Here is a 19362-nt window from a genome sequence, read left to right as displayed (position 1 = left end):
AGGCAGCATCATCTTTATCGAAATGTAAGTATTATTGACAATAATAATATATGCAAATTTATATGATAGGTACCTGGATCAACGTTGTTTAAACATGCGCATTCAATCGTGACGGCATCTAATTCTGCATTTTAAACCTACCCAACCCTTTTCCTTTCTACAATCCCTGAGCCGCTGGTTCACCATAAGTGTACCTCGCAGAACTTTTTTAACCCCCATGGGTAAAGATGCTGTGTTGCTCACTCCTCTCCCCTTCCCTGGTGTATTATGGATGGTGTGAATATTCACATCGGTGACATGGCCCCTGACCCCCTTGTACATCATAAAATGAAAATGAAAATGAAACAACTGAAACACGCCAGGAAGAAAAAGTAGCATCGCTGTTAGGTCGAATATACACAGCGCAGGCGAAGACAGATCGATGAGTAGATGAAGCTTGATGCAGACAGCAATTTGTTTGAATGTCTCACAATCCAAGGAAACACTGATTCACATATTGTTATTTTTAACAATTAGTTCCGAGTTGAGCACATCATCACAAACCCACGTTTCCATGATCTGAGGAAATCTCAGAAAATCGCTGAATTGCCATCTGTGCACTCACGAACACCTTAAATTCAAGCGCCTACTTTCACGAGAGTCCATATTTGTAATGTATGAACGAAACATGCAAGAACAATTTAGTTCCCTCTAATATACACTGAGGTATAGGTATAGGTTGATTGTAATCAACTCTCCATAAAACTTAAAAAAATACTGCAATAGTCATTCATACAATCGAATCAATTCGTGTAGTTAGCTATCGATTTTTGAGACGAAAAAGAACTATCGTAAACTCTATGTGAATCCAGAATGTAACCTTGGTAAGTCAAACTCTCAACCCGACAAGGATGTTTTACGTGTAACACTTCAAATCACATGCCAACTGGTGAGAATTTTCCTAACGTTGTTGGAACTTCTTTACAGTTCCCTAATTTTTCCAGATGCTCAAAGATCCCGTAATTTTCCTGAAATTCTCGGAACTTCCCCAAACTTCACGTAACTTCTGTATATATTTTTAAGCTTATGTGAATTTCTAGAGATTTTTGGATAATTTGTAGATTTCCCTGAATTTCTTTCAAATTCCCTGAAGTTCTCTAGACTTCTCAGAAATTCTCTGGACTTTCGGAAATTCCCAAAATTATCCTGAGTTTAATAGAACTATCTTGAAAGTTTTTGATCTTCTCTGAAAGATGCTAACGAAATTTCCCATAAAATCTCCAAAAAATTTTGAACATCTTTGAATTTTCCAGAAATTTCTAAAAAAAAATACTAGATGATCTCGTAACTTTTCATAAGATGCCGCTATTTTACTAATATTCATGAATCTGTTGTTATTTTCTGGAATTCTCTGAACTTATCTCTAGTTCCCGTAATTTTACTAGAATTGAAGTTCTCTGGACTTCTGTTAAGTTTCCTAATAGTTTCTGAAGCGTTCTTAACTTCTTTTGAGTTCTTTGGACTTCCATGAAACTTTCAGGGCTAGTGATACACACCAAATACCCTAATAAACAAACATGATAAACGAACGGTAACCCGGATCGTAGAACTATCCCACAAATGATTCGGATGATACCCCGAACACGTCGTTAAGCTCTTGTTCTTTTTATTAGGGTAGTGTTATTCGGCGTTTACACCATAATTTTAACTGATATTCGTCCATTTCTCACCTAACAAGTGGCCGGCTAGGTGCTTGAGTGGAATTTTGTGACTGCACAGCTCGATATTCGGCCCAAGTATTCGGCCGAATACTATGGTGACCGAATATCCGGGGCATCACTAATCAGGACTTCTTTGGGATTATTTGTTCTAAAATTCTTAATTCAAATAATGGTTGTGGTTCTAAGATTGCCACTGAAGTTCTAGAAATGTTATTAAAATTCATGGTACTTCCCTAAATGGAACACATTTTTCTAGTTCGTTAAACTGTCCTGAATGAAAAACTTTCCAGTAAAAAATCGAAGCTTTCCTGAAGTTATTGTAAGTACCCTAAAGATCTGAACTCTCTTCTTTCAACAAAATCTTTTAACTTCCCATAACTTCGTTGGGCTTCCCTGAAGTTTTTGGATCTTTTCTAATGCCCTGGCAAACATCCTGGAATTTATGGAACTTTCCCGAAGATCATGCAATTTTCCAGTTTTCGAAACATTTCTGAAATTATCAAGATTTTGTATAGTTCCTCGGATCTCCTTGCAAGTTCTAGAAATTAATGTAACTGTTTTAAAGTTATCTGATCTTCCCAAAAGTACACTAAACTTCTCTAAGTATAATAACATTGCTCTTTATTTCTCTACTCGGAAGGTCTCGGAACTTCTTAAAAGTTTGTGCAGTTGTTTGAAACTAATGGAACTACCTTGAAGTTCTCTGGTCTTTACCGAAGTCTTGCATTTTTTGCTAAGTTTTCGAAAGTGCTCTGAAGTTTTCAAAACTTTACACTTTGCTAAAGTTTTCGAAAATTTGTTGAGGATTGTTGCAGATGCAACGTAAAATATCGCAATTCATTATGCATTTTCAAGTTCCCACGATAGGTCACCGCCCTCGTACGGGAAATAAGCGAAAGCAAGAAATTTGTCTAAGAGAGGTGCAAGAAGCACAAAGTCAAGACCAAACCTACCCTAACTCACGCCTCGTAAACGAGAAGTAAACATGCCACACCGCCAGATCTGGCTGACGCATATAGAATCAGTACGCATTTACTTTCCACTTTCTTCGCTCCACGGTGAACCATATGCAGCCCTGCAATGCGTGCAGCGCTGCGGTGTATTAGACGCTCGATGCCAAGGCAGTCCGCGTGCTATGTGAATGGAATGGTAATGAATCGGTCGCATGGAGCTCGGTGCGCCCGGCAATGCGAGCCTGGCGCAAAGGTAATAAAATCTGGTTCCCTAAAAAGATGCGTAACAACGCCAAGATAAACGAATTATCGTAATAGAACCAGTCTTGGGAAGGATAGTTGAAGCATTAATAGAAAGCAATGAAATCGTCCCAAGGGACAATCTTGCGTTCGGCATCCTTCCAAAAACACAAAGGGCAATAAAACCGAGCTAGCGACGGTTCCACCGCAGAGAGCAAAATCAATGGAAAAATGCACTTAGGCCTAGATAGGCAGCGATGCATGCGTACGCATCCAAGCTATAGGCTAGATCTGGGGAGCGGGCCAATGTAAACAGGAAGCCTGGTGCGGATTGATTTAAAGTAATTTACATGCACCAGCGAGGCGCGAGAACTTGGGTCATAAAAGTTAAAAATGAAAACGTTCCCCTACTAGGATGCGTGACCAAGGGAAATCTAGAATTAGGAAGAAAGTGCGTCTAGAACCCCTGTGCGGGAAGATAGACGCACATGCGTACGTGGGCACCGACGCCCAAAACTTAGGTCTAAGGGACGCTATAAAAGCGTTTTGATACAACCAAAATATATTCAGTTTTCACTATCCTATCCAAGTGTACGGACTTGTCGCCAGGTCCACCCTTACTCCTACATATCACCTCAATAACACTCTTCGCCTCCAGCCTATCAAACTCTCTCGCGGTAATCCGTTTCCAATAAGAGTTTCCTCGGAATCGACGCTACTGCCCCCATCTGAGCTGGGCAAGTACCGGCCGAGCACCTTTATTGGTCGGAACCCGTTTCAGAGTTTGGGCACTCCCCGACTAGGCTGATCAGGTTTACCGCTGGTGTATCTGTTGGAATCGCGCTACTGCCCCCATCTGAGCTGGGCAGCTACCGTCCAACCATATCCCAACCGTAGAGCACTCAGCCAAGTCCTAAGGAATCCTGTTCGAAAGTAGGCGAATCTCGCTTCAAGTGGTATCGGTTCCTGCTGTTGGAACGACGAGCTCGAAGCCAGTCGAAACCTACCAATTCGATTAGGATCCACCGTGAGGCATTCGAACCCCTTCCTCCGGTCTGGTCTGTGAATAACCGCACGCCGAAAGTTCGCCGCGTGATCCTTCGCGGATTGCGAGTTCCTCTCGAAAAATAATAATAAAGGACGAAGCCCCTTCGGCTTCGTCTGATGAACGTGACACGCGCGTCGCGAACATATGGTGGCTCCAGAGAGGAGCAATAGTGCTATAAGAACTCACAGTGTAGGTGTTCCGACACCGGAAGAAAGTCTAATAGTAAAGTGAAAGCCTACGGGCTTAAGTGAAATAAGGAGACTCTAGCACCGGCAGGGTCATCAGGTAAGTAATTATTCTTTTCCTAATTAATAAGTAACAAATCAATAACACCCTGCCAATTAGGACCCAACTAATCAAGTGCTAAAGTGAAGTGTTTAAGATAAAGTGTGAATTGAATCAGTCTCCGGACTATAAGGGGCCTAAAAACCCAAACATAACAGCAGTCTCCGGACTATAAGGGGCCTAAAAACCCAAAAACACAATTCGTTTAGGAACGTCCACGGTGTTAATCCGGGATAGGTTCCAGTAAGACGGGGTTCCGCACGGAAGGTACGCGAACGCCCAAGGAAGAAACGTCTGCAACGGCGTAAGCCGGGAGTTTCGAAACAGTGCCTACATAAGTAGGCCGGGCCCGACAGTAGGTAGGGCAACCTTCGTAAGGAAGGCTGGTGGGGATATTTATCAGTCCCAAGAAGTTCGGGAGGTATTTGTCAGAACCCACAGGAATACGGGAGATAATTATCGGAATTTATATAGGAAAAATTCGAGAATAATTATCAGGGACCCACCGTGAAAGTCGGGAGTCCACATAGGAGGGACTCACAGGAAGGATTCCGAACAAAAGGTTCGTGAATGCCATAGTAAAACATCTGCGGTGTAATCCGAGATAGTTTTAGCGGATTTCCAGCTCCTGAGTTGGAAATCCTGCACAGGTCTGCGGTTTAATCCGGGGCAAGAGGAAGTCAATAGTGACTATTCGGGACAAGTTCCCAAGGGTTCCAGCTCCTGAGCAGGAAATAAACAAAATACACCTCGTTAGAGAACACGATCACGAGGAAAATTAAACAGGCAATTAGCCTACGAAGTTCTAAGGGGAAGGAGAATAAAAACGGGTCAACGAACCCATCGATTCCCTGTAAGAAATCCGCCAGGCGGGTCATAAACCCGAAACGTTTATTGCATAACGAGTCAACGTACTCGTTAAAAGAGAAACGGAAAATAAGAAAAACAGGCTCACTTGAGCAACAGAAGGGTGCACGTAAAACCGATATAAAATCTCTAGTGAGATAGAAAGAAAGGGTGTAAGAAAGAAAAGTCATTAAAAAGAAAGAAACACAAACAAAATAGCAATGAATTTTGTAGACAATGTGCTCGGCCATTGTCGCCTATGCACTCGTAAGGACGAGGTGCAAGATATGGTCGCTTGTGACCAATGTGATAGGTGGTTCCACTATGGATGCGTGGAACTCACCTGTCTACCTGATAAAAAAGAACCTTGGTCGTGTGCGAAATGCCGCATGGATGAAAGTATTAAGAAGGCGCAAGCCGACGAACTTATTCAGATGAAGAATAAATTAGCAAATATAGCTTTAGAGCTGGAGGCACGTGCAAAGGCACAGAAATCCTCCGAGATTCACGCGACGTCTATGGAGACGGAGCTAGCGCACTACAAACGTGAGCTTGAATCTAAACATAAGGAAGAAAAGGACAAGCGAGACGTATTGCTGGACATCGCTCAGGCGATCCAGCTGAATAAAGTCAAGCTTGAAAACGAACTCGTAAGAAAAGAGACAGCTGCGGACGACGATTCCGTAGCTATGTATTTAAAACGGCAAGAAATGGGTCTGCCCCAGTTCTCTGGGAACGCTCGAGAGTGGCCAGCATTTAAGAAAATGTTCGAGGCCACGACCGAGCAGGGGAAATATACCAGTTTGGAAAATTTGATACGGCTGCAAAAGGCACTAGGGGGCCCAGCGGCTAAGGCGGTACAGTCCATGATGCTTGATCAAGCAAACGTACCGCAAATAATGGAACGACTCGAAAAACAATTTGGACAGTCAAAACGGGTCTATAAGGAGCTGCGAGACGATCTCGAGCGTATTAGAACAGGAGGCCACTTAGCGATAGTCGAGATATCGAATGGTCTAGAAAATTTGATAGCGCATTTAACCGCCTCCAATCAGATGGCGTACTCAAATGATCCTCGCTTAGTTGAGGAACTGGTAAGCAAGATGTCTTGCGACACCCAGATAAAATGGTTGGAGGTAGTAGAATCTAATGCCAAACAAGGCAATTCAGTACCCTCCCTTAAAGATTTGGCTAAATGGCTAAAGCCTAAGGCCGACATTCATCGTGAGCTCTATAATTCTAATAGAGCTCCGATCGAAAAAAGGAATAGAGTCAATGTGCACTCAGAAAACAACGTACGTTGTTATATGTGTAACGGAACACATAGACTAAGAGAGTGCCAAAAATTTGGAAAAATGTCTGTACAAAACAGACGACAGGAAATACTTAAATTGCGAGTATGTCCATTGTGTCTGTTCAGACACAAAGGAAACTGTAATTTTCAAAGAAACTGTGGCATAAATGGATGCAACGAGCACCATCATAGGCTACTACATATCCCAAGGGATATTCATAATCAAGGTAGCAGACCGGAAAGAAGACAGATAACAGCCTCCGGCGAGCCAACCGAACCACGACCCGAAACTTCAAACTTACACGAGGAGCAAAGGGCACAAGTGTTTTACCAGATCATTCCGGTAACACTTAAAAATAAGAATTGCGAGGTGGAAACCTACGCCTTCCTAGACCCAGGATCCTCCTTAACTTTAATAGATGAAGGGGTTGCTGAGGAACTTGAGTTAGAAGGAGTACGTGATCCACTCAAAATAAAATGGACCCAGAATGTGTCTAGGGAAGAGAAAACTAGCAGGAGGGTCAAATTAAAAATTAAAGGCAATTCCGATAATGAATTCACGTTGACAAACGTCAGAACCGCAAGTAATCTTCACTTACCGGTTCAAACCGTGAACTACGATAATTTGGCAGACAAATATCCGTTCTTGGCCAATTTACCAATAAAGAATTATAAGAATGCACAGCCAAAATTACTTATTGGGCTAAATCATAGCCATTTATTATATCCGTTAGAAAGACGAGCGATGGGAGTGAATGAACCCATCGCAATCAAAACTAAGCTTGGCTGGTTGATATTTGGTAATATCAAACATACCGCACAAGCAGAACATTTAATGGTCATTCAGGAAGATGACAAAATGAATGATCTAATGCAACGATATTTTTCAGTGGAGGACTTTGGAGTCAAAATTCCAGAAAAACTTCCTGAGACTAAGAATGAAATTAGAGCCAAGGAGATAATAAATAAGACCCTAAAATATACAGGGGAAAAATACGAAGTCGGGTTACTCTGGAAAGAGGATGATACGCATCTACCAGAGAGTTACATACAAGTTTATAAGAGGCTCCAAAATTTGGAAGCGAAATTGAAAAAAGATCCAGAACTGAAGAACTGGACAAACAACACGATTGCGGATTATGTAACCAAGGGCTACGCGCGCAAATTAACACCAAAGGAAAAGGAGGAATGGGCTGGAGAGATATTTTATCTCCCAACCTTTATCGTGGTAAATAAAAATAAAACACCTCCTAAGCCACGCTTGGTGTTCGATGCGGCCGCAAAGTCTTGGGGCATTTCTCTAAATGACGCGTTGTTAGCGGGTCCCGACGCTACAACCTCTTTGTTTGGCGTCACCACTAATTTCCGGGAAGGGGCTATCGCATCCGCTGGAGATGTGCAGGAAATGTTTAGTCAGGTGGGAATTAGTCTAGAGGACCAGAAGAAGCAATGCTTCTTATATCGTGATTGTGACGACAGCCGAGAGCCTGACGTGTACGTCATGCAGGTTATGATCTTCGGATCTACCAGCTCTCCAGCCTGCGCGCAAGCTGTTAAGAACTACAACGCCAGTCTATACGCCGAAACAAAACCCAAGGCGGTAAAGGCAATAATAAAACAGCATTACGTTGATGATTATATTGATAGTTTCGACACGCCTCAAGAGGCAACGCAAACGATCAAAGACGTTATGGAAATTCACGACAAGGCGAAATTCTTTATCAGAAATTTCGTTTCTAATAGTAAAGAAGTGCTAGCTTCACTTCCGAAGAATAGGGTCCAAGTGGACAAGATTAAAACCTTCGAGGATAAGGAGTCCGAAGGTGAAAAGGTTCTTGGGATGTACTGGGATACAAGTAAAGATTGTATTCAGTACCAACTTAAATTTAATCGGCTACCAGTAGATGTACGCCATGAAATTAGAAAGCCGACTAAACGAGAGGTATTATCCTTCGTTATGAGCGTTTATGACCCAATGGGATTAATCGCTAATCTTACCATACATGGTAGGATACTTATCCAAGAGCTGCATAAGGAAACGTCGGATTGGGACGCAGAAATTTCAGAGCGCTCTTACAATCAATGGAAACAATTTTTAGAAATAATAAAACAAGCAGCAAATGTGAAGATACCTAGATGGATGTTAGCTCCAAAGGTACAAAAATTTGAACTACATACTTTCGTCGACGCGTCAGAATACGCGTACGCAGCGGCCACCTATGTCAGAGGATTAGGTAGCCACGGTCAGACTGTTAGTATTCGTCTGTTAGCTGCTAAATCAAGAGTAGCACCAATTAAGAAACTATCAATTCCGAGGTTGGAATTGCTAGCAGCAGTTTTAGGCACAAGGCTCACCAAAACGTTGAAGAAGGAGCTGCGCAAGAAGCCTTCCAAAATTACGTATTGGTCAGACTCGCAAACGGTGCTGTCTTGGATTCATTCTGACCACCGAAAGTATAAAGAATTTGTAGCACACCGCATAGGAGAAATCTTAGAAGAAACAAAAATTGAGCAGTGGCGTTATGTACCCACGGACGAAAATCCAGCAGACGAAGGAACCAAGCTAGCCAAGGGAAAACCTAAATGGTTAGCAGGTCCAACATTCATTTGGAAAGAAGAATGTATGTGGCCAAAATCAAGGTTTATGCGAGAAACGACCGAAGAAATAAAGGAGTCGGTAATGTTTCACCAAGAAGTCGAATCAGACTTTAAATTTATCCGCGAGTATCGTTACTCTAATTGGGAGAAGTTACTCAAGGAAGTCTGCATTTTGAAGAAGTTTGTCGATTGGATAAAAGACAAAAGAAACTTCGATAAAAATATAAGCGAAGACGACATGCAAATAGCCGAATATGCTATTGTCCGCAAGGCACAGTGGGAAGGTTTCACCGACGAAATGCATGACATTACAAAGCACGGTGAAATCACTAAATCAGGAAGGTTAAGATGTCTAACCCCACGAATCAACGATCATGAGGTTATGGTAGTCCAATCACGTTTGGCAAACACAGACATTGTACCGCTATCAACACGGGAACCAATGATCTTACCCACCAAACACCCAATTACCAGACTGATCATGAAATTTTATCATGAAGAAAATCTGCACCACGGTGATCAAACTATTTTAGCCGCGGCAAAAGAAAAATATTGGATAATAGATCCAAGAAGAGTTCATAACACAGTCAAGGCAAATTGTCAGCACTGTAAGAATGAGAAGGTCTCACCTAGCGAACCGCTCATGTCATGCCTACCCGATTGTAGGCTGGATATATACAACCCCGCGTTTACACACACGGGAGTAGATTATTTTGGGCCAATAGAAGTACAAGTAAAACGGTCAATAGAAAAGAGGTGGGGCGTTATATTTACGTGCCTAACCTCAAGAGCCGTTTACTTAGACTTGGCTGAAAAATTAGACACAGACGCATTTATAGTCTGCTTGAGGAACTTTCAAGTCAGACGAGGCCCGGTCAAGCATCTGTACAGCGATAATGGTACGAACTTTATCGGAGCCGAAAAGGAAATGCAGACAGCCGTTCAGGAAATTGAAAGGGAAATGGGAGAAGGAAAGGCCGCAGAAATGCGCATTAAATGGCACTTTAACCCTCCAGCCGCACCACATTTCGGCGGAGCTTGGGAGCGGTTAATTAGAAACATAAAGATATGCCTGTACGAAATGGCTAAAGCACGCCAACACCATATGCCAACAGAAAACGAATTAAGGTCGGCTTTAATACAAGCCGAAGGCATATTGAATAGACGACCAATAACCCATGTATCGCTAGACAAAGCAGATGACGAACCTCTTACTCCTTCTCATTTCTTAGGAGCACACCCAAAGAACCCTCCTGCACCAACCGCACTAACAACAGACAGTTTAAGTAGAGCACACTACAAGCGTATTATTCATTACGCAAAATATTTCTGGGATAGGTGGCGAAAAGAATATCTCCCCACCATAATCAAAAGAAATAAGTGGACCAAGAAAGTCGAGCCAATCAAGGTCGACGACATTGTGGTCATAACGGACAAAGGAACTCTACCCGGCAATTGGCTCAAAGGGAGAGTTGTGAAAGTTCACACAAGTTCCGACGGACAAGTTAGGTCGGCAGAAGTTAAAACGATACAAGGAAATTACGTAAGACCTGCCACGAAAATAGCAGTGCTTGACGTAAAGAGCGCAGCGACGACTAAGGACGAAACAACTACGACACACATAAACCTTCACCAAGAAGCACCAAAGGTATGTACAAAGAATCGAAGGGAAACTAAACCAGCCCTTCAAGATAAGGGCAAAGGGCAGAAGGCACCACCAATTAAACGTAAAAGAAAGGTGGTAAATCAACCAGTGGAAATCCACCGTATAAACCACCATCGGGAGTACGAGGACGGCGATATAGGTCCAGTCTCCGCAAATAGAAAAAGAAAGGTGGAGGGCGAGTTACCAAGCGCTAATTTGACAATGGATCAACGCGCAGGAAAGAACTTTAATTCTTGGGGAAAACGATGTAAAGTAGACATCGATAAGGTTAAAGAACTAAGAGACAGAATGAACTCGAAACAAAAACCTAGAAATGTAACGAACAAAACTAAAATCCATGTTCCATGGTATATGACCATAATAATGGTATTATTTTTTGTAACGGCAGCGTTAGGGCAATACCCAACCGGGCTTATCGCGTATGACTGCGCGAGCCCAGAAGTGAATATGACAAGTTATTCACTATTGGACGTAACGTCTTGTATCCCTTCTACAAAGAATCTTTCAATATCTGAAGTACCTATTCAAGTACTTCAAAGAAGCTCTAAGGGAAGCACAATGGTATATCAGTGCAAAATGATCATTAAGAGATCAATAAGGCACTGCGGAATGCACTCGCACACCTCGGACTATGAGCGCGGATACTCTTACATAGTAAAGGAGTTTACACCCGACGAGTGTAGACGCACTCAACTCACGGGAGCTATTCCCTTAACATTGAGCGCGGGACTCCTCGAACTTAAGAGAAACCACACGACTAGAGGAGAAACCTTAGTCGTAGGTAGCGTATGGGCTAGTTCTTGCAGCGGTGGCGTGTATAAAACACCGGAGTATACTTGGATCAATGCGTTAGTATACTTTGAATATGAAATCGCATTGTATAACTACATGGCAACAATCGATAACGAGAATGATCAAATTATGCTCCGACACGGACTAGTATGTCCATATTCACATGGAAAGTGCCTAGACTCAGAAGATGGATACTCCACTTGGGACGTGAGCCTAAACCAACGGTGTGAAGACACCGATTTCGAAGTTATATATGAAGGAAAGGTTAACAAGACAATAAATATAGAAGGAAATAAACCAAATCCACATGCCGTTTATACCTCCATTTCCGATTCGCATTTGTTTTCAATTCGCACCAAAGATACAGCGAAGATATGCAGATACAAGGGTTATAGCACAGACCACCCGAGAATATTCATATTGGAAGAAGCGGAGTTCAAGTCTCCATTTGCTAGAAGACCATCAAGTGCAAAAAATCATGACATTTTCACATACTTCAATTCTAAAATAACTCTAGTTGAGAATTACGTCGGTCAGAAGCTCGACGACGTATACAATACAGTAATGACTGAAATGTGTAAATTAGACAAGGCACTTTTGGAAACAAAACTTACACTTGCCCGCATAAACCCAACAGAATTCGTTAATAGCATAATGAAAAGAACGGGTTTTTCCGCGGTAGTAGCCGGAGAAGTGCTACACGTATTGGAATGCAAGCCGGTCTACGTGCAACCGTTTGCATCAGAAAGGTGCTATCAAGAACTTCCAGTGAAGTTCGGAAATGTCACAATGTTTCTAACCCCAGTCACACGTACACTACAAATGCGAGGAACGGAAATTGAATGTACACCGTTGTTACCAGCCAAATTCCAATTTGGAGGCAGATGGTACACATTTGATGGGAAGATAAGAGAAACTACATTCCCACAAAAACTGGCCACGGACATAGTGACCAAATGGACTTACACACCTCTTCCAAATTTAATGGAAAGCGGAATTTACGACGCTGATAGTTTGAAAAAGATGCGAACCATGATATACGATCAGGGTGACCGTCGCATAGCCACAAACGTGGTACATAAGATATTAACTGGACAAAATCCCAGCAAGCAGGGATTTCATTTCGAAGCCCTAATGTCAGAAAAGTTAATTGACAACATGATAAACAAGTATTGGGAAAAACTTGTGTCATTGTCATCTTGGTTGGGTAATATAACATCTACAGCCATCGGGCTGTATATCATTGGCAGAATAATCAAGTTTCTTGTAGATACCTTGATGCACGGACGCATATTGTATGACATCTATGGATTCGGATGGCAGCTAATCGCATCGCTGTGGGACTCCATGACAACCTTCCTCACGCATAGGAACACTCTGAAGAACATCAAGAAGTCAACGACCAGAACATATGATGTAACGACGCCTGAAGATGGGACCAATCCTTCAGAAAACACACCACTATCCGATGAAGAACCACAGACGGTGGCTCGCGCCCACCCTCCTGCGCACCCCTATGTAGCGCTCACGATGCCCCGATAGAAGATACCCGCCTAAGAAGTCAGCCAATACGCATATGATAACAAGACGACTGGGTATCAGCCAGTCCGCCAGAAACCAACATTCACATCCAGTAGTGAATGCCGACAACAACGAGATGACGAATCAACTAGACAACATTGCACCAGAATCGGCATTTCAAAACCGAGCCGATTCAACATGAAAGAAAATCAAGCCAAGCCAAGGGTGAGATCACCCTCGAATTCACAAGTAGTAGCAGACAGCAACATTGACGAAAAGTGCATGCGCGACGCTCGGCTGCACCACCCGAAGATGGACACCTGAAATAACATTAAATTAATAAGTACATAATTAGCATAAAATGAAAAGAGGTATATTGATGGGATTTATATCTATTAAAGACAAGAAAATAAATTATAGTTTTTCCTTAACAACTAGAAATATCAAACAAACTAACATCCCACCACCTCAAGAAGAGAAGACATTATTTGACAAATATGTAATCATCATTTATACAACGAATCATTATATATAAACTAAGAAGAAATTATAGAAGAATTATCAAGACATGATATAAACATAAAAACAAAACAGATATATATCAAGCATACAAATACGTAGAAGTACAAAGGCATATAAATCAACTCAATTAGAGTTACGAAAATTATATATCATGATCAGTAAAAGCAGTACGAAAGTACGGAAAATTATAAACATATTAGAAAAATTAATGACTACATACAAGATCAAACACTGAAATGTAAAACATGGAATTTAAACACTCGGAGCAATGTAACATCCCAATAATGAAAAATTGCAATATTAACATATGATTTAGATTAGTAAATCTAGTAAGAATTACGAGGCCCGGGATGTTGCAGATGCAACGTAAAATATCGCAATTCATTATGCATTTTCAAGTTCCCACGATAGGTCACCGCCCTCGTACGGGAAATAAGCGAAAGCAAGAAATTTGTCTAAGAGAGGTGCAAGAAGCACAAAGTCAAGACCAAACCTACCCTAACTCACGCCTCGTAAACGAGAAGTAAACATGCCACACCGCCAGATCTGGCTGACGCATATAGAATCAGTACGCATTTACTTTCCACTTTCTTCGCTCCACGGTGAACCATATGCAGCCCTGCAATGCGTGCAGCGCTGCGGTGTATTAGACGCTCGATGCCAAGGCAGTCCGCGTGCTATGTGAATGGAATGGTAATGAATCGGTCGCATGGAGCTCGGTGCGCCCGGCAATGCGAGCCTGGCGCAAAGGTAATAAAATCTGGTTCCCTAAAAAGATGCGTAACAACGCCAAGATAAACGAATTATCGTAATAGAACCAGTCTTGGGAAGGATAGTTGAAGCATTAATAGAAAGCAATGAAATCGTCCCAAGGGACAATCTTGCGTTCGGCATCCTTCCAAAAACACAAAGGGCAATAAAACCGAGCTAGCGACGGTTCCACCGCAGAGAGCAAAATCAATGGAAAAATGCACTTAGGCCTAGATAGGCAGCGATGCATGCGTACGCATCCAAGCTATAGGCTAGATCTGGGGAGCGGGCCAATGTAAACAGGAAGCCTGGTGCGGATTGATTTAAAGTAATTTACATGCACCAGCGAGGCGCGAGAACTTGGGTCATAAAAGTTAAAAATGAAAACGTTCCCCTACTAGGATGCGTGACCAAGGGAAATCTAGAATTAGGAAGAAAGTGCGTCTAGAACCCCTGTGCGGGAAGATAGACGCACATGCGTACGTGGGCACCGACGCCCAAAACTTAGGTCTAAGGGACGCTATAAAAGCGTTTTGATACAACCAAAATATATTCAGTTTTCACTATCCTATCCAAGTGTACGGACTTGTCGCCAGGTCCACCCTTACTCCTACATATCACCTCAATAACACTCTTCGCCTCCAGCCTATCAAACTCTCTCGCGGTAATCCGTTTCCAATAAGAGTTTCCTCGGAATCGACGCTACTGCCCCCATCTGAGCTGGGCAAGTACCGGCCGAGCACCTTTATTGGTCGGAACCCGTTTCAGAGTTTGGGCACTCCCCGACTAGGCTGATCAGGTTTACCGCTGGTGTATCTGTTGGAATCGCGCTACTGCCCCCATCTGAGCTGGGCAGCTACCGTCCAACCATATCCCAACCGTAGAGCACTCAGCCAAGTCCTAAGGAATCCTGTTCGAAAGTAGGCGAATCTCGCTTCAAGTGGTATCGGTTCCTGCTGTTGGAACGACGAGCTCGAAGCCAGTCGAAACCTACCAATTCGATTAGGATCCACCGTGAGGCATTCGAACCCCTTCCTCCGGTCTGGTCTGTGAATAACCGCACGCCGAAAGTTCGCCGCGTGATCCTTCGCGGATTGCGAGTTCCTCTCGAAAAATAATAATAAAGGACGAAGCCCCTTCGGCTTCGTCTGATGAACGTGACACGCGCGTCGCGAACAAGGATCTTGGAACTAATTTAAAGTACCTGCAATTCTGTTGAAGTTAATGGAACTGCCCTGAGGTTTTATATAACCTCTGATATTCTTAGAGCAATTTTCCTGCCCAGAAATTATTGTCCTACAAATCTTAGCACTTTCCATTAGTTTCCTGGTCGTTTGTTAAATTATTGATATATTGCTGAAGTTTTCTAAAATTCGTTAAACAGCTCCAAAAGTCTGCACTTTCCTTAAATTATCGAAACAATTGTGAAGTTATCGAAACGGCCCTAAAGATCTGTAAGCATCTTGACTTCTATGAAGGTGTCTAGACTTCCTTTAAATTCTCTAATTTTCAGAACTTTTTGAAAGTTAATGAAACCGCCTTGAATTTTTCGAAACTTCACTGAACTTCCTGAAGTATTGCAGAAGTTTTCTGAACTTCCTCCAATGTTCCAGTGGTCTGCTGATGAAACTTCTCAGAATTTCCTTTCAATCCTGGTAACTTCTGTTTGGTTCCTACTATTTTCGTGAGTTAATGGGTCTGCTCTTATTTTTTCACAATCGTCAATTCTCCTGACGATGTTCTTGAAACTTTCCTGATTTTTTTGAAATTCTCCAAACTTCTCTGAAAATTTCGAAACTTTTTGAAGGATTCCACTGTTTTCCTAAAATGAGTGAAACTGTTCGAAACTTTTCAAAATTTACCTGATACTCATGGAACATTCTGCTTACAAATTGTACGTAACTTCCGTAAAGATCTCTGAGCTTTTCTGATTATTTCAGGACTTATCTGAATTTCTAGGAACTTGTATTAAGTACCTGTAATTTTCTTGAAGGTATTGTAACTGCCCCTACGACTTGTCCTAAGTATCATGGTATGGTTGGACGTTTTTTAGTAGAAAGGATATCAAAGTTACAATTTTTCCAAGTGGGTGGGACCTGAGATTGAAGTCATGACCTTCTACTCGCTGCATGAGCATTTATGAATAAAGTCGTAAAATGATTCAGGTTGAAGACATTATATTTGTGGAGCTGGTTACCACCATGACAGGTCTGATCTTGATATAAATTCCTTATTGATTTGGGAAATCTTCGGTGTAAGTTGATTATTTACACATCGTGAAGTGCATTATCGCTTTTGTCACTGATCATGGGCGCAACAAACAAAGATAATCCTTCATCTGAGTTCGAAATTTCGTTTATTAGAGTGTTATCGTTCAAAAACATTGAAACGCTTTTTTGGAATTACTGGTAAGGATCATTGCATATTTTACTCAAAATATCGAGAAATAAAATTACTGGTTTTCAACCGTACAGAAATGAAAGTGACCCACATAGCGATGCAATGTTTCTAAGTCAATTTTAAACTGTTGTATTATGTCGTTTTCGTTTTTGTCTTAAACCGCCGTGTACCGAAAAAAATCAGGGTGTAGCTATCGGTTGTACCTCTGTTCACAGATGAATGATGTTGAGCTGTCAATGACTCGAGTTTATTGCTGCTTACACTACTATTATGTAACACCGGTGTAGTGTAGCAAACACGTAAATGACATTAGAGTATTGTAAACTGTAATAATTGAGTTTTTTGTAACTATACGTATTGCTCTTCAGTTTAGTTACCTCAAATACAATAAAATACGTCTTCGCAATTCATCATTTGAAATATTTGAGTGCAGTCCAGTATTTATTCAGTATTCGTATCTTTACAAGTGGTTATGAACTTGAACTGATTACTTAACGCTTCTTACGCTGTGCCAAAGTAAAAAAAACATGATAATCCCAATATAATCTATTTAAAAACAACTTCGCAAGAAAAACCACCATTTACAGCCAATCTTCGCAAAACAAAGCATCTTCGATACCATGAGCTTTCGTTCTATCATGCATCACCGCTTCAGATTCAGATCCCATGTCCTGTCAAATTACTGTGATTTACTTGGTATAAGTCCTCCCTTTATAATTGTTATGTTAAATTTTATCTGTTTATCTGGCTTCTTCTTCTAATTATCTACTGTAAGCTTGATTTGTGTTTCTGCACCTTTTTTATTCGCTTACAATCAAGCAAATTTGTGATTCTTTCTGAATTTGAGTTTCCTTAATCATAGATTCATGTAGCAGCTGGTATCTTACTATAACTATTATACATCTATGCATTGAGTGTCAGTATTATTCGTTTCCAGTACATTTTTTCCATCTTGTCTTTGTGTATTTGTGTGAAATGTGTCCCACGTGTGTTACTCAGTCCCGTCATTCAAGAAACTGCATGCAACTGTTACAGTGTCTACCTTTAATCAAATGTATCTACACCTCGGTGACATGCCTTTGGTTTTCGCCTGTTTTCGACAATAAAGAATCTTTTTATTTTCGCTTTGGTAGGCTGGCACATAACTTGAATTCGTTAATTTTTTCTCGCTTTTGAAGGTCTTTTGTGTATATATTGATGATGTGTATCTTAATTGTTCATCTATTGAAGCAAATGCTTTGCTGTGGGGGGTATGACTTGCAGAACAGTTCGATCTCTATACATGGCGATAACATGTTTCGGCTCAAAGGTGCGTTTATGTTTATTTTTTTTTTTAATCTGATTTGAAGTTTGTGTTTTTCTGATGTGATGACTATATAGTCGTTTTAATAGTTCATTCAGCTGTTTTTTTTTTTTTCATGTCGTCTTTTTTCTTATCAACTAATAACAAACTATAGAAGCCAGCTTTAGCCAGTTTTAGCTCTATAACAGTCAGATTTTAATTTGTATTTTGTCATCACTGGTCGAAACAATATAATATTGAAGCAACTCCATTTCACTCCCGTGGAATAAATTTGAAAAATCAAAGAAGATTAAATCATATAAAACATAACCGTCCCAAATTGCATGGGAGTTTGTACAACTTCAACTAAAACCGTTCTTACCATGTTTACTCCCTAAGCTTGTGCCAGTCTGCAATCTGCCTACGAGGTGAGTTGCACACCTCCTTCCAGTGATTTAGTGCCGATCCGGTACTCCTTGGTCCACCCAATTCCAGGCGACCGATAACCTCATTTTTCGTAACCCGATCCCAGTCCAGCAGCATCAGTTCCAGCGAAACTCCATCCAATGCAGCTCCGGCTCCTTCCGTTGACGGGATGTCGAATGCAAAGCTCTCGTTGAACACCGGACTCAGCGTTCGCTTCTTGACATGGGTCTTCTTCTTGGCGATTCGCTGTCCATTGTACAGTAGATAAATCTTGACGTACGGATCGGCCAATCCCGTAACATCCATTCGAGGCAAATTGCGAGCTTTTAGTAGAACCACTGTCAATCGGGCAGCAGCCGGTTGCCAACAGAGTGAAATTAACAGTTCCCCTCGACCTTGAGCACGGATCTTCAGGCTTCGCGGTTGTATCTCGCGGCTCAGGGCGACCTGTTGGTTCTCGATCTGCTGCAAGTCGATTCCACTTAGCGGACAAACCACCTCTCCGATGACGTCATCCCGGCTGTATCGATCGAAACTCAGTACAACAAAGTGTAGTGACATACCGGCCAGTTCGCTCAGGGTTAATCCGTAGAAGGTGAAATCCTCGTCGTACACCGGGTTGCGTGTATTACGAACCACCCTGCAAGAAACGAGAAAACGAAACACAAATCAGAAAACTTTTTTAATTTGTGACGGATGAAGATTTCAATGAATAGCACGCCTCCACAGTCGTAAACATCAATGAATTTCAAATCAATTGTGAATGGATTCTTGGGCCGAGTGGGATATTCCTGTGGAAATGGTTCTTTCAGCCATAACATTTGATGCCCACGCTGTGATGTTTTTCAACCGATCATTAAGTAAATTTAAAGTAAACACGCTAAGCGACAGATTGTAAAATCTTGGTGAGCAAATTTCAGACGGTTCATGTCAAGAAAAGTCCCAGTCTCGCAGGCAGGGTTGGCATGCTCATTTGTTTATACAAATTGATCTGTTGTTAATAACTTTTCAGTCAGATGATGAACCTTGGCTTAACTTT

The 19362-nt window shown here is 41.7% G+C and overlaps 2 protein-coding genes across 3 annotated transcripts in view; one reads left to right on the top strand and one right to left on the bottom strand.

The window, feature by feature from the left end:
- The first annotated feature begins 3932 nt into the window (after positions 1-3932).
- LOC135714851 (uncharacterized) lies at positions 3933-15241 on the top strand. The gene is made up of 3 exons (XM_065238229.1): positions 3933-4226; positions 4287-10038; positions 12372-15241. Exons 2-3 carry the CDS (start codon positions 5294-5296, stop codon positions 12430-12432), a joined length of 4806 nt encoding a protein of 1601 aa, XP_065094301.1. The 5' UTR covers positions 3933-4226; positions 4287-5293; the 3' UTR covers positions 12433-15241.
- A 2688-nt stretch (positions 15242-17929) lies between these two features.
- Syt4 (Synaptotagmin 4) overlaps positions 17930-19362 on the bottom strand; it is a 68714-nt gene continuing 67281 nt past the window's right edge. For both annotated transcript variants that reach the window (XM_065238272.1, XM_065238273.1), the window contains exon 3: positions 17930-18963. In XM_065238272.1, coding sequence (XP_065094344.1) covers positions 18285-18963 — 679 coding nt within the window. In that variant the 3' untranslated portion in view covers positions 17930-18284. The remainder of the gene's footprint in view (positions 18964-19362) is intronic.

The sequence above is a fragment of the Ochlerotatus camptorhynchus genome, unplaced genomic scaffold (assembly GCF_037179485.1).
Source record: "Ochlerotatus camptorhynchus isolate MF236.1 unplaced genomic scaffold, CSIRO-AGI_Acam_v1.1 ptg000743l, whole genome shotgun sequence".
Classification (NCBI taxonomy): domain Eukaryota; kingdom Metazoa; phylum Arthropoda; class Insecta; order Diptera; family Culicidae; genus Ochlerotatus; species Ochlerotatus camptorhynchus.
Note: the sequence above shows the minus strand (reverse complement) of the source record. Positions and strands in the feature narration are given on the sequence as shown.

Coding starts and splice junctions, on each gene's coding strand:
- LOC135714851 (XM_065238229.1), top strand. CDS start 5,294: ATGAATTTTGTAGACAATGTGCTCGGCCATTGTCGCCTATGCACTCGT. Junction 10,039..12,371: donor AGAAACATAAAGATATGCCT/GTACGAAATGGC, acceptor CCACGGACATAG/TGACCAAATGGACTTACACA.